General features: G+C 35.1%; 1 protein-coding gene across 40 annotated transcripts in view; it reads left to right on the top strand.

Moving 5' to 3' along the window:
• The window catches only part of LOC117421848 (neurexin-3), a 295,839-nt gene that overhangs the window by 60,306 nt on the left and 219,100 nt on the right, over positions 1 to 16,433 (top strand). For all 40 annotated transcript variants that reach the window (XM_058987789.1, XM_058987774.1, XM_058987795.1 and 37 more), the window contains one exon: positions 14,648 to 14,949. In XM_058987789.1, the coding sequence (XP_058843772.1) occupies positions 14,648 to 14,949 (302 nt within the window). The remainder of the gene's footprint in view (positions 1 to 14,647; positions 14,950 to 16,433) is intronic.

Raw genomic sequence — 16,433 nt, 5'->3', positions numbered from 1 at the left:
GTTTTCATTAATCTTTCCTCTATAATACTCCACATGTTAAAACTTAATTATGCCTCCTCTCAGGACCCCTAAACAGATCATTGGGAATGATGGTAATGTTGTGGTTGTAACATCTCATTAAGGCAAATAGACACCATCAAATCAACTGGCACATCACTGCTTTTTGAACAAAAGATGATCATGGATTGATACCTATTTACGTAGGAATGCACATTTACATTGAAGTCCTTTCTTATTTATGGGCAGATGAATGTAGTTTCTTGGGGAATAGTCAAAGCTATAGGATCAATACCCATGTTGTTTGATGAGTGTAAACAGTGAAATCTTTACAGCTTTAGTATGATCTAAGGCAGTGGCGCTGAAGTCTTCTTAAAAGTGGGGATGAGCATGTAGCCGGAAGGGGAGAATAAATGAACCTCTGACAAAGTAAAAGTGTACACAACCGCAACTAAACATTGTGTGCTATACCTCCCCACTACATTTGTCAAATGGTGGAAATATACTATTTGTATTTATAGATCATCAAAGGAGTCTAGAGGAATAATTATGTTATGTAATAATTCAAGTAAAAAAATCATGATACACTGTACATGTGTAAATCTTCCATTTATTGTACAATGCTGTTGCTTTAGCTTCAGTTAATTGTTATTTTCTTTTATTTTGCTTTTGAATATTCAAGAATGCAAATTAATTGAACATATTTGACTTGAAATGCCTGCCTTATCAAGTTCAAGTGGAAAATAATGTGCCAGGCCCCTTTGCCCTTAACAATCACGTTTCCTTGGCAACAAGAGGCAGCTGAAAAATGGCAGCTAGACATAGATGCCCCTCATTAAATATCAACATAGTCACTGACAGGAGAGATAATGGGCAATAACACAGTATTATGTTCTGAGTAAATGAAATGCTCTTGGGAACGACTGTCACGCTTCAGGGATTTATTTGTTACTGCGGGAGCAGGAATGTATTAACTGCGCCCTTTGTGAACAAACTATTCTTACAGGAGCCAGTTTCTGAGGTTTTATAGGAAAGAAGCATATTCTATAGAATATTCTTTATGTTTTGTTTTCATTTGCTCGTAATTAAAGCAGTTTAAATAATAATACATATAATAACCAGGTTCTTTGAATCATAAAAATTCAAAATCATAAACAGTGTCAAATAACTGACTGTAATATTACAATAACGTTTTCAGATTTGTTGGTGCTTTTGATACATTGTTGATGATTCTAGCACTTTTGTTGCTGACCTCATTTATATCGACGTCATGGTCTTCTTACCACAAAGGTCAGTGCAAAAGGGAGGTGGAGATGCCATACTGGGTTTCATTATTAATAGCATAATTAAACAATTTGCCTGCAGCATTTTTTAAAAAAAAGGATATTTATTTAAATAGGCCTTTCAAGAAAGCAAACAAGAAAGAAAGAGAACAACAAGGCTGTCTTCATCTAGATTTCATTAAGACTTGGGTTTATTCTTTCACAAAATCATATTGGAACTTTGTTTTTCATATGTAGTTTTGATTAATACACATAATTAAAACAGATTGCTAAAAATTGCAGAAAAACAAAATACACCAGCTGGTTGCTTACAAACAAAACTGCTGACAACTGCTTGGTACAGCATACAGAAACCTGGCATTTTCGTATGATTCCACAATTTAATAGGCTTTTGGGTTCAGAACCATGCCATTTTGTCTTTGGTCAGAGGTGCAGACCATTTTAGTTTTTTTTTCTATTTCAATTTCAAGAATGTGGCCAGGCCTTTTGTGGGTGTTGGCAAAAAACAAACAAACAACAAACAAAAAACCTTTCTGAGTCTGCTTGATTTCAGAAGAATCCTGACATGATATATTATTTGGTAATATTGTTTGACTATTACAGACTTAATATTGTTTATCTGGTTACTTCCCTAGTAACCCGCAGCAGTGTGGAGTAGTGGTTAGGGCTCTGGACTCTTGACCGGAGGGTCGTGGGTTCAATCCCCGGGCAGGGACACTGCTGCTGTACCCTTGAGCAAGGTACTTTACCTAGATTGCTCCAGTAAAAACCCAACTGTATAAATGGGTAATTGTATGCAAAAATAATGTGATATCATGTAACAATTGTAAGTTGCCTTGGATAAGGGTGTCTGCTAAGAAATAAATAATAATAATAATAATTTTCTTGCACCACCTTAACAGTAAGAAAACACAACCAACAAAGCTAAGATAATAATTGCTATGGATGTCCGATTTTTAGGTGATTTCCTTTTTCACACCATGACATCCTTTGTCTTAGATTATGGCATTTGCATGACAATAATGATGGAGATAATCTATTGTAATTGGTTCTCATTATTGCAGGCTCTGTCCATTCAGATATCAATTCTTTTTAAAGTAGAATAAAAGGTCAGTTTTCTGAAGAGGAGCTGTCCAGTGCTGATAAGACATTACAAAGATTGGATTTGAATCATTAAGCACTAGAGCTCTGTGTACGTTGACACCTACTGCAGTGATACAAGATGTCAGGGAATCATTTCCACACTGTTTTTACACAATGGCTCCGCCATTATAGGAATCCCTGTGTTTTCCAGTAATTACATTTTATTTTCTAAAGCTTTCTCATGGTTTTATAGTTTGTAGAAAATAATTTATAGGTAGAACATCTATGAAAAGCAAGGCTTTGTTATTATTATTATTATTATTATTATTATTATTATTATTATTATTATTATTATTATTATTATACAGCCTTAGGTATACAAGGAAAAATAGTTATGATAGTTGCAACTGTATATATGTCTTATTTACATGTAGAATACAAAATACAGTGAACAGTTATCTCTTTTTGACCTGTGTATTAAAAATGTGTGCATTGCACAAATGGTTGAAGCAATGTAACAGTATACTGTATGTTGGATCCAGGATACATAGTTTACACCAGGTAGCCCTGTGACTCAAAGAGAATACATTTAGCTGGTGCTATTGTCAACACATATATAATATGATGTGTATCATGCAAGCAGTACTGCCAAGTGAAAGACCATCTGTTTGAAATTATAGAACAGATTGAAAAATAGCTTTCAGATCTCAGCTTACTGTATTCAGAATATAGTTTTTCCATATCAGATATGCAACTGTGACCGTCACTTATATTTACCTAATTGAAAATCTAAAGGAGTTAATGAAAAACTACTAATACCAAAGATCAGAAGAGTTGACAGATTAATATTATTAGCTATGAAATGTCACAAACCTACTTCAGTGACCCATAGCATTCAAGAACAAGGGGAATTAATTGGTTTTAAATGACTTGGCATGTAAGAAGCATATAGTAAATATGGACTGGTGAGGAGGGCTATAGTAGAAAATTATTGACCTGAGGAAAGACTATTATTACCGACAGGGGGTTATAATACTATAATGCCCAAAGCCGCTATGGCTGAGTATTTAATTGGTTGGATAGTAAATATGACTTTATATATTTTCTTTAAATATAGCTGATACAGCATACGTAAATAAATAAATAAATAACGGAAACTGTTTTGGAAGTTCATATCGTATAGTTAGTAAAGTTTTTCTCTATCCCCGACTGGTTTGCTGACTGCTGCATAATCCAGTTTGTATCCCGCCCGTCATATTTGTTTCCATCGTCGAGCTGAATTTGTTTGAATTTCAGAAAGTCAGAAAACAGTGACAATGACATTTTAATCACCAGTTTAGTGTTTGGAGCATCTTTCCTTTGTAATATGTTTTGTAATTCATTTTCTGTTAACTCACAGAATCGGTGTTCAGCCATTTTCTCTTGTGAAAAGGGCCGGAACTGACAGTGATGTGAACCAATCACACAACAGACCGAAACTATTGACCGGTGGTGTAAGGATGTTTGGGCAATAGTTCAATTTCTTTTTTTCATTTGGTGAGGTTTTAACCAATCACAGGCTAGGATTTCCAATCACTGATTCATATATATATATATATATATATATATATATATATATATATATATATATATACAGGTAGTGGACAAAAAAAAAATGGAAACACCAATGTAAAGTCACTTAATAGGGCATTGGGCCACTATGGTATCCCACTCTGGGGAGTTCTCAGCGGACCATTTTTGATGAAATTGGCTGCTTGTGCCCCAGGTTGAAATTTGTAGTCAAGTGATCTGCAGTTGCCCGCCTGTTTTGCTTTGCCAAACTTTGTCAAACATGCCGCAACAATCACCCCTCTTTCAAAGTCACTGAGGTCTCCTCTTGCAGCCATGCTAGCCATAATTACAGGCAACCAGGCTTGTCCAGCATTTTTATACATGACCCTAAGCATGCTGGGATGTTATCTGCATAATTAACACATGAGCCATACCTGTGTTTTACCCAGGTGTTTCCATTTTTTTGTCCATTACCTCTGTATATATAAATATATACATATAAAACAAACCCCTCGATATAACGAACAAAAGGTGTGTAATAGCGAGGGTGTATTATATATATATATATATATATATATATATATATATATATATATATATATATAGATGTCAAAAAAGTACTTTTTGACAACCTACAGTATATTCACGATAGAGTTATGCCTACTACTTTTTTCAAACGATCAATCATGTTGAGAGTGTGTGTTTATATGATCTTTTTCTTATTTTTTATTTGGGTCCCAGGGGCCAGGTTTGTTATAGCCGAAGGTTCGTTATAATCAAGGGCGTTATAGCGAGGGTACTGTATATATACCATTTTGAATTGTTTTAGCTATAGCTGTGGTTAATAAATGCAGGAAATGTTGGCAATCAGCATTGCATTAACTAATGTGTTTTGAGAGCTCTTCTGCATTTATTTACATTCATGACAGGCATAATGAATATCTGAAACCAGATGTTTAACTAGAATTGTGATTGGAGGTATTTTTTCTTTTAAAAGGCTTTAACACCGTGAAAGCATAATATCAGTTTCTATTACACCCATGCTAGGTAGATGTTGCAATACAGATTCCAGTGCAATTTGCATTTAGTGTTGGATTGAAAGATAAGCAAGTGTATGTATTTTGATCAGACAAAAAATCTGTGCAGATTTTTCTTTCACTCTGATAGTAATTCATATTGATAACTATCACAGTTTTGTCTGCATTATTGCTGCCTTGTTATGCGTTCTGAGCAGGATGGAAGAATCTAACATCAGTATGATATTTACAGTGGGTCCTGATTGGAACCAAAAGCAGTAGAGGACCTCAAGGTCAAAAACAGACAACCAGAGATCCAGAAGAAGGCAGTTCTTTATTTGTGAAAAAATTTAAAGGGGTTGGACCATTGTGTTGGGTGAAAATATTGCCTGCATTTTTCAGTTCCCAAGGGAGCCACAGGTTAATCATCCACAAGCTGTCCATTGGGTAGTGCAGACTATAGAAAAAAGCTAATACTAGTTTCCAAAAGCTGCAAAAGGGAGGAGCAAGTCACCAGAGCAGAACCTGAAATGCGGCAGACCTGTCCTCCATGATATCTACACAGTAAAACAAGCGGCGTAAGCTGATTTGGTCTACAAGGTGCAGCAGAACTTTGCTTGAGCAAATAGACCATGCTTATTTTTTTTCCTTGGTTCTAAAATACATTGCAAAGTCTGGCAATTTTTATTTTTCAAGACCAGACTGCATAAAATGAAATGATTTATGATTTATTTTTGGAGTGTCTGCCTTGAGTGAGTGTCTGGTTATTATCTCCCAAAAAACTTGCTAACTTGGTTTTTATGCGAAATGTAACATTGATTTTTTCCCCTACATTACATATTGCTGCTTGTGTATTTAGATACTTACCTTTTTGTTAGAAACATAATTCATTTTAAAAGTTAAATAACTGTTTTCCTTAAAACCAAGTATCTTCTTTATATATATATATATATATATATATATATATATATGGTTTTACATTAGGGTTGTGAAGTATCAGAAGTATCAAGAATATTTTTAGGATAAAACTACTAGTCCTGGGCTTTGTTGTGAACAATTCACATTCACGCATGAACAGATCACATGTGTTACACTAAGCTTGCCAAGTGTTGAAATCCTGGGTTCTTGGCACTGTTGGACTACAAACAACTAATCAAGACAAGCAGATGTATCATGTTTCACAATCTGGTGTTGCCTTGGTTCTTTCAGCTTTTTGAATAAAACTAATAACACATGCCAAACATAAAGTTTATGCATCCAGTTGTAACCTGCTACAGTTTTAATGTTTTCATCCCTGTCAAAACACCTTTTTCAGGCAAGGCACAATAACTTAAGTGCTGTGGCTACATTAAAGGAATGTCAATAATGCTGCAGAGAAATTATTTGAGAAACCTCTTTAGTGGAATTGATTACTTTTCAGGGCTTAAGATGGATTTGAGGTAAAACAAAAGTTATTTTATTTTACAGGTCCAAAACTACTTCTATTACCATTAGCTTACTGTAATGTAATTTACAATACAATTATTATTATTATTATTATTATTATTATTATTATTATTATTATTATTATTATTATTATCATTACTTTAAGTAAGTTACTTGATAAGTTATCGTTGTAAAATACTGATTTGGTTAATTTTACGAAGTATCAAAGTGTCTACACTGAAGAACAATAGAAAGTAATGTCTTTACAACTAAGGTAATGGAAAGCAAAGTCAAGACTGAATTGTTGATGTATATTGTTTGTAATTCCTTTGAGTTCAGTATTGCCCCCAAAAATCCTGTTGGAGCATAAGTAAGAACAGCAGGTATTGGGTTTGGGAGGCTTATGTCTGTTAAAAACATCCCCACCAGCATGTACTTAGCAGAGTGTGCCCTCCAGAATGCACCAACATCTATTTTAGTTTAAGGACCTAAGATAACTCTACATGTCAATTCTCTACAATTCTACAAATTGGTTTATAGACACAGTGTTTTCCTACTTCCCATGTTTTATTTGATTAATGTGCAATGCAGAAAAAAGATGAAGTAAGCTACCTCTAAGCATCATTCTGAAATATTAAGACAGGTTAACAGCGACAGTATGGAGATATCACACAATGAAACAGTCTACAGTATACAATTATTTTAGTTGTAGCTTGTTTGTCTACGAGGTAAAGTTAATATTCAATTCAGTACCAGACAGTGATGGAATTCACTTCCAGTGATCTAGCTACAATCTGTATGGCCTACAGCACAGTGAATGATTAGCTCTCAATGTCTAAAGTGCTGTATTTTAAAAATTTGCATTATCTGAAAAAGCAAGTAGAAAAACAAGACTTTCAGTGTGGAGAGGGTGGGGGCTGATAATCTTAGGAAGATGTAAGAGAATCAGATTTAAAGCTTTGGTTTGCATAATAAAAGGTTATCATGCAATTGAAAAAAAGACCAATATTAAGGAGGTGTAGCATACAGCTCAATGTTTATTTGAGCTTATTGTAATACTCATTTTAAAGCCCGGTACATAGAGATTTATACAGAACATCGCTGATGATAAACCTCATTTGCTTAGGTAATTATGGCAGAAGGAAGTCCAGAAACATTTTTACATCTTCTAATCCATCAGGGTTAGTCTGACAACAAAGCTTTATTTTCAGACTTGACATATTGATCCACTGTCACTCAGCTTCACAATGCAAAGAGCTTGACAAATTTAGGCCATCTTCTGATGGCAGCAGACTAAATTTGCAGATCTTTGAGGTGGATAAAATTGGACACACTAGCAGCATTATGTGCTGGTGAATTATCTTGCAGTAGACTAAATAGAAAAAAAGGGTAGCAGCTGGTGTTTGTGTGTTTTAGCCAAGGTCAGTATTCCGTTTTTGTTAACAAGGATTGTACTGAATATACTGTACAGTTATGATGGATGTGGACATTGTCATGGACATGCCAAAGTATTTTTAATACAAAAATGTGCATGATTTAAGTTAAGTTTTTTTTTTTTTTTATGACACGTTGTTAAGAAAATGTTACATATTTATTTTGAATGATGAGTCATTTATGTAATACATGTATGGTGTACCAGCTTACTGTAATGTTTTTAATAATTGTTCTGGTATTAAAATTTAAGTTAAAGCATTGTTATTTGTGTAATGATGTAATAGGTAACAGACTTTTTTTATTATATGACAAAATTATTTTTTGTAATGTAAATTGTATGTATTTAGTAAACGATTGTATACCTTTGATTATCTTTTACTTAAAGGAAAAGCTGCATTTTTCTGCACACTGCTATTTAGTCTGTCTGAAACACTTACTGTTAGTGTTTGACTTGCATATTAGCATGGCTGCTGAGTTTGCTGTTAGATGCAAGGTGACCCCATATTGCGCTGCTAAATGTTCCATGTTAATTTTAAAAACCAGCACAGGGTAGAGCTTGCATAGATTTGTGGGTCACATCTGTGCGGTTCAAGTGACAATGAAGCCTGTCTGGAAAAAGACTAGTACCAAATACTTTCAACTTGATAAATGGAGGGGTTTTTCCTATCTTTTTCAGGCAATTTGTCTAAAGGACAAAGTTAATGGAAATGAACTGCCTAGTAATACCTTCAGGATTATGGATGTTTCAATATAATGAAAAGGATAACGCAATAACGGCTAAGTGGTAGGCCAAGTACAATATATTTGATTTGATATACAAATCATTTGCATACAAAAAGACAGAGAAGTTAAATAATATAACCTATTTACCTGGAGCTGATTCCTTTCTTTGCATTAGTATTACTGTGATCTCTGAGATAAGAATTTATCAACTGAACTCAGTTTGTGTTAAAGATTAACCATCATGAACCTAGCTCAGACTGTTTGGAGGTGTTTTGGGAGCTAGCCTGTAGTGTGCTTCTAAGTTTCCAACAGTTGAAAATTCAATGATCTTGTAACGTATCTTTTTTAAAACACATTACATTTATAGGGTTTATAATATTGTTCCCCTGCAGTTCTGCTGTTGCTGACATTTTTACTAATGAACCCTGCCATCAGTTATCATGGGTCATCTATCATAGAGTAAATTATAAAAAGGCATTAGGAGGCAGTAAAAATTATAGCTCGATAACAGTCGCTCTACCATGCTCATTTAAGTAATAAAGATTGTATTATAAGGAGCCCATATTTCAGTGCAATATCTATCTTCTTCTTCTAGCTTTTTCAATGTTCCAGTGAAAACCATTTAGCTTGCCCAAGGCTTTTCATCAAAAATTTATACAGATAAGGTTAGTTGAATGGTTGTAAAGAAGACTATGACTGTGCTCAAATATATCTTTCTTGAGTTTTTGAACTGCATTAAGGACTAGCTGGATCTAAGACCTTATTAAAATAACCTTGCATTTCAGAATTTGAAGGGCAGTACAACTTTGGTTTGGAAAAACAACACACATCTTTGAATTACTGAATCATTTAAAACAAGCTCAAAGTGTGACTAATCTCTGGTACCTCTGAAAGGCAATTTTAAATAGAATGTAAACCTTCCCAGCTTAACCGTTGTAAAAAGGTTTACTGCTGAATACCAAAAATATAGATCAGTGAGGTAAACCTTATTGAAAGCATAGTGAAATAAAGCACATAATAAACACATGGGGGAATTTTCCTTTTTAAACCGTCCTATATGGATCCAAAGTGTAAGGGTATTCTCCCAGCTTGCTCAATAAATAGTCACTTAGCAATATAGTGCATTCTTGAATTAAAAGGTTTATTTGCAAGATGCAAAGGTACATAACATCCTAACTAGTTCAGGGTCAGCACTGGGTTACAGCAACTTAAAAATTTAAAGTTAAAATGTAAAGCAAAGTTAGACTAGAATATAACTATAACTAAATTAAGTTTGAACTTACAGTATGCATTGCTGTTGCAACCAAGCCCATGTCTACTGTCCTGGCCCATGCCCATTGACTGGCAATAAATGGAGCTTCCATAAACCTTTGGGATTACCGACCATTTAAGGGGGTAACAGTAATATACAATCGCAATCCAGTTAAGTAACTCTTAAAGGGGTGACAGCAATATGTAATAGGACTAGTTACAAAAGCTCAGCATGAACCTCTACTTTTAGTTACAAGAAACTGTGAACAGCACAAGCAGACAGGATGACAGCGGTGACCATGTGACTGTCTATGTGACCAGTTTACCTGCTTTTAAATTGAAATAAACTCAAGTACTCAAAGGAATGTTTATCAGTCCACAGGGAAAGCATTTAGGAGACCTGGTAAACTGCAGTTTGTTCTGTGGTAAAAAAAAGGAGGGAATGCGTAGTAGGAAGTTGATTAAATGAGTCCAGTGTATAGCAAAATACATAACTTGTTTAAATGTTTTAGTCCATCTTTACAGACTACATATTTCTTGTCTGTGAAAAACTGCCACAGTATATAACTTCAGTTGTTAAAAGGAATAATGGAAATGTGAGCATTGATTCCATATTAAGCTTCTGTGCCATACTACTTCTGAAATGTTTTACAAGTCAAATGGATCATGGGTATTTTATCCTTCATTTTATCTTTAATGAAAATATGTTAAACTTTGTTTGTGTGTTGAAAAAACTCATTTAGTATTTAATAGGATAGAATTAATGGATTAGGTAACATCTGCTGGTAAAGCATCTGACTCTCTTTAGTAAAAGCAACATTCTGTTTAATTAATATTTGATAAAGGCTTGACTATGTAGTCTGATTAAAATCCAGGAGATCTAGGGCTAGAATTGCATCACTGATGCAGCTGATTGCCAGATGTGAAATGTCAAATACAATTTTATTTAAAGGAGGACCCTGGTATACAGTTTTGTCAACAACTCTTGGTGACTACATTTGTTTGTGTGTTCATTCATGAGAAATAAGGCCAATCCTTGATCTGCAGATGCAACCACAGATGCAATTACTGAAATGGCCTTTCTCCTCTCACTCTTTTCCTTCCTTGTGTTTGCTCGTTTAATTTCAAGATTTTGGATGGCTAAGTGACAATGCTGCCTCCAGCTGTCCCTGTCCAGGGTCATATCCTCTCATTCTGGCACCCTGGCCATCATCCCTTCGTGGAAGGATCTGATGAGGGATACAAACTTCTCTGGGCAGCCAAGTTTATGAAGGATTTTCCACAAGCCACCACGGCTGATTGTATCAAAGGCCTTTGTCAAGTCTATAAAGACAATGTATAGATCTTGGTTTTGCTCCAAGCACTTCTCCCGAATCTGTCTGGCTGCAAATATCATATCTAAGGTTCCTCGGCCAGCTCTGAATCCACACTGTGATTCTGGGAATTCTGGGACACTGTCTATGAGTTGCTCAATCATTCTGTTGAGTATTACTCTTGCCAGTATCTTCCCAGCAATGGAAAGGAGAGAAATCCTGCGGTGGTTGTCACAACTGGCTCTGTCGCCCTTCCTCTTGTACAGGTGGACAATTGATGCATCTTTGACATCCTGGGGCACTGATCCATGGTTCCACTAAACACACTGGAAGAGTTGTGTAAGTTTCCTGTGCATGTAATCAGCCTCTTGTTTGAAGATCTTGGCTGGTATACCATCTGGTCCGGGGGATTTCCCTGATGAGGCCTGCCTGATGGCTTCGTCGACCTCATACAGTGATGGTGGTAGATCCAGCTCTGCCAGTATTTCTCGCTGAGGGATGCCATTCAGAGCTTCTTCAGACATACTGGAGGGGAGATTTAGAAGGGAGTTGAAGTGTTCTGCCCAGCGATTCCGGATTTCGGATACAGTCAAAGTAAATGGTCTTTTTTCTTGATAATTGTTATTAGCTCACCATGCAACACTAAAGAAAGAGTGTAGTCATAGTACAGTTCTACCTCCTTATAAGAGGTAGCATCTAAATAGCCTTAACAATATTGCTTGTCTTTAGTACTGTTGTGGTTACTTTATTGTTACTCCATTTCTATACTGAACTTTGTTTCCTATATATTTTCAATATCTGTCTGATTTGGTACTCTGTACCCCTTTTGTTTTTACCCAATTTGAAATGCTCATTGCTTCACTGATGTTGCCGTACTGATCAGGAGAACTGAAGATCAGTGTGTGACCTCTGTTGCCACTGTCAAGCCAATTGCCATGTTTCATCCACAGAACCTAAGCAAGAGGTCCTCCTGAACCTGCCCGAGCACAAAGGTGAATGTGCTCCCTATGGTCCTCCAGGCAGGATCATTTGTGATTTTTAAAACATTTTTTTAATTCACTCAACAATACTTTCAATAACCACACCCTGATGGTATTTTATTAGGAAATGAATGTGCCATGTTAAAAATAATTGTCACGTTGAAAATGCAAAATAATGACATTTAGGAAACAAAAAATAATGCAAATTAGTATCAGCATTTTGAAATGTCAATACATTTATTCCGTACCAGTCGTGACAAGTAAATCATATTTAAATTGCTTCATAAATGATTCTTTTGAATCAATCTTTCAACATTAAGACACTGGTTTTGTGTCAACTCCGATGCAAGTTTTAAAAAAGTGACATGATAATAAAAAAATATATATATTTATATAATATTAATCTATTTGAAATATTTTAGCTCTTAACAAAATTTCATAAGAAAGTACAGAAAAATCCGCAGGGAAATCAGGGCAAGGGTCTCAGCAGAGCATAGGGCACTGACTTTTCATTGACATGGATGTGCTGAAAGGTGATGGTGTGCCGTTTCTTACAACACTTATGTAATGTAGTGTACTGTATTTCAGTGGATGTTCTGGTTGGGGGTGGGCTAATCTTTGTGGTTTGTTCCATCTTAATTCTTTGCAGGGCATTATTATAATCTGGGCATTACTATAATTTGTTCATTATTATTATTTAATTTTTTTTATTTGCTCACTGAAAACAATCTGATCATAACACTTTACAATTCGTTCGGATTAATTTTTTTTTTTGTATGAGTTCGGCTGCTTATGTATGGTCAGAAACATAAGAACAATGGCATCCCAACATTTGGAACACCTCTGGAAACCCTAGTTTTCACTTATTTAAACAATAGAACCCAAAGAAAGGTTGCTTGATTTCTACAACTTGTCATTCATCATGAGACTAGTTGCTATTGCTGTTGTGATCACTGTATTGCCACTGACAGCACCCTGGGATCCTTCAAGAAGCTGCTTGATGAGATTCTGGGATCAATAATCTACTAACAAACAAACGAGCAAGATGGGCTGAATGGCCTCCTCTCATTTGTAAACGTTCTTATGTTCTTAAAAACTGTTTTTTTTTCTTTAACTTTATTTGCTATACTATATTTAAATATATAGATTGAATGTATATGACAGCAAGTAGCAGTCTACACAACATTCAGAGGCTGTGTACTACAACAGAGATTGATTTGGAACAGAGATTAAACATAGTTTGAACAACAACATTCAAGGGCATTTAACAGAGATTAGGGACCATATATTGGTCAATCAGGTTAAAGGACATCTAAGATCCATCTTCTAATTGCCAATAAGTAAAACACACTTATGGTTCTTTGTATTTCAGTAATTCTTGCAGAACATTGTGATGTGTTCATTCTCTGTGGGATGCTACCAAACGGTATCCGACAGGTCTGGATTAAAGTTATTTCTGTCCCTATGTTGTTGTTCATATTTTCCCACAATCAAGTGGGTTGAGATTTTTTTGAAGCTGTCATGGAGAGAGTTTTTTTCTGCAAGAGCTTGGAGAGAAATTAAAGTCAGTTTTTTTAATTTATATTTATTTATGTAGAACAGACAGCTTGGGGAATGTCTGTAAACCTGTGCGTGCCTTGAATGCCAATAAACCCAGTGTTAACCTTATCAAAGTGATTTAATTGCTCTGGAGCAGAACTGATAAAGTAGCCCAGCAAATGCAAACAACATTAGATATGGCCATAAATTTGAGAGCAAGTACTGCTACACACTATATATACATATAGTAACAACACAAATTATAGAAACTATATGTGTATATATATATATATATATATATATATATATATATATATATATATATATATATGTATATATATATATAATAGAAGAACAGATACATGCAAGCAGGTGTGTACTTTAGAAGCAGATTGGTTACAGTACATTTATTTTTATTTGTCTTTTTAAGTACAGTAGCTTTTTGTGTTGTTTTTTTTTATTGATAACTATTTGTGTACATATTCCAAGTGGACAAATCCTTTAGGATTCCCCTTACAGAAATAATCTTTAAAGAATCATGTGGGAGGCTTTGGAAATCTTTAAGTGATGCATTTACATTATGCTGAAGTCAATTACCTTTTTTCAGGGATTTCTTTAAAAAAAGAAACCTAACTAAACTTCAAAATCCCTTTTAAAACCTGGGGGGAGTTTACACTTGGAGTCAAGTAACCACTACACCAAAAATAACTGTTAATATGCAATAATGAACTCATTTTTGGTTTAAAGGTTGTATTTAGTGAACTTCCTGGGGTAATATATTTTACAGCAGAACCTGCGGGGTAACATATTTGCTTAAATGTAGAATGCAGACATTGTCTCAAACATTTGCAACTTCTTTTGAAGCAGATTATCCAGCCCTACACACCTGCACTGCAGCAGATCTCCAGTGTTTACCACCTATATATTTAATCTCTTTTTTATATATAATAATGTTGCGGACAAACCTGTTTTTTTTTTTCTCAAATCACTGTTTTCTGAAAACATTTTATTTATATCGTACTTAAAAATGTCTTCTTTCATTTAAATTACAGCGAGAGAGGAAAACGTCGCCACCTTCCGAGGATCCGAGTACTTTTGCTATGACCTGTCTCAGAACCCCATCCAGAGCAGCAGTGACGAGATCACCCTGTCCTTCAAAACGTGGCAGAGAAACGGGCTCATCCTGCACACAGGGAAGTCGGCAGATTACGTCAACCTTGCCCTGAAGGACGGAGCTGTGTCCCTCGTTATTAACCTTGGATCGGGGGCTTTTGAAGCAATAGTAGAGCCAGTAAATGGCAAATTCAACGACAACGCATGGCATGATGTTAAAGTCACACGCAACTTGCGGCAGGTAATGATGAAGGTTGATGAGGGGGTGAGCCAGGGTAAACTAGCAGCAGCTTTTAGGTCCAAAGAAAAAAAAATACATTCAGCTTTACTATAGACTATACTATTGTATATATATATATACTGGTATATATATATATATATATATATATATATATATATATATATATATATATATATATTTTACATTTCTGCTTCTAAATACCTTTTTTTGTTTTTGTTAAGTTTGTCCTCTTTTGTTCATTCTGTTTATAAATATATGTGTCATATAGTTCTATTTTAAATACATTTCATAGCCTTTTTGATTTATTGTGCTAATATTTCTAAATTATTTTCTATTTCGTTTTTATTAAGTTTATTTTTTTCGGATGGCTGTTAAACTTTATTTTCTGTCTGTGTATCTGAGAAGTTTTTTTTTTATTATTATTATTTTTATCTGAACACCAAGAGCACCAATTTCCCTTCTGATTTTACCCATTTTACTTCACTTTTTTGCTTCCTTAAGCAGACTCCTCTGTCAGACGCCATCATAGCATGATGGCTCTAGAAGACTGAATTTGCCCTGTAAATATTCACATCACTCTCAGGACTAGTGAATCTGAGCAAGCGGGTGGAGCTCCAACCTACTCAAGCCTATACGATTTACCGTACCGCTGTATTGTTTTCCAGCTGTTAATGGGTTGAAGTTTCTTACAAACCGCATTTTAACTAAGCAAAGAGTACAGTTCCAGGTATGACATAACATGAAAGCAGTAGAACTCACACAATTGATTTAAAATATGGTTTTCTGCAGAGTGGCGCCGCCCACCTTATCATTCACTGATGAGCTTGTTCTTAGGAGTACAGTAACTTCTTTCTAATTGTGTACAGTAGTTGTTAGAATCATTGAATGCATTGTGTTGCAAGCGAGTGCTTTACTAGTTTTCTATGGTGATTAGATTATTTGTTATAAAAGGACTACACTGACAGTCCATACTCCAATGGGATACGTGATACTCTTGTGCTGTAATTCTCCAGCTGCAACAGAACTCTTGATGGTTGTAATGTAGATGATTTTACAGTGTGACGGGTTTATATGGCTTTCTTATTTTTAAAATTGCATAGATTTGTAGAGCTGTAGGGCCTAAGATTGCATTAAATGCAGCGGAAAAAAAAGTCAGGCACTAGTTGTAGTTGTTTAAAACAGATTGTCCTAGCTTTTGAGTGATCTGGCTTTTTTGTTTGGAGTAGCATATAAAACTGCATTTCTCAAGCAAAATATGTTTTTTGAAAGAGGTTGACAAGTAAGTACTGATTTTGTTACTATTACACAATGCATATGGATTCAGAGCCAAGGATGATCTTTAGTTTGGTTAAGTCAGCCTTTGGTCCTTTAGAATTAGACTTGATTCTCCTTCTCTCTCTCTCTCTCTCTCTCTCTCTCTCTCTCTCTCTATCGCTCTCTCTTCTGGATGACACGCTTTGAAAGACTAACACTAACCATTCATG

This window comes from Acipenser ruthenus, chromosome 15 (genome assembly GCF_902713425.1).
Source record: "Acipenser ruthenus chromosome 15, fAciRut3.2 maternal haplotype, whole genome shotgun sequence".
In the NCBI taxonomy this organism is placed as follows: Eukaryota; Metazoa; Chordata; class Actinopteri; order Acipenseriformes; family Acipenseridae; genus Acipenser; species Acipenser ruthenus.
The sequence above is the reverse complement of the archived record's forward strand: the minus strand, read 5'-3'. Positions and strand labels throughout refer to the sequence as shown.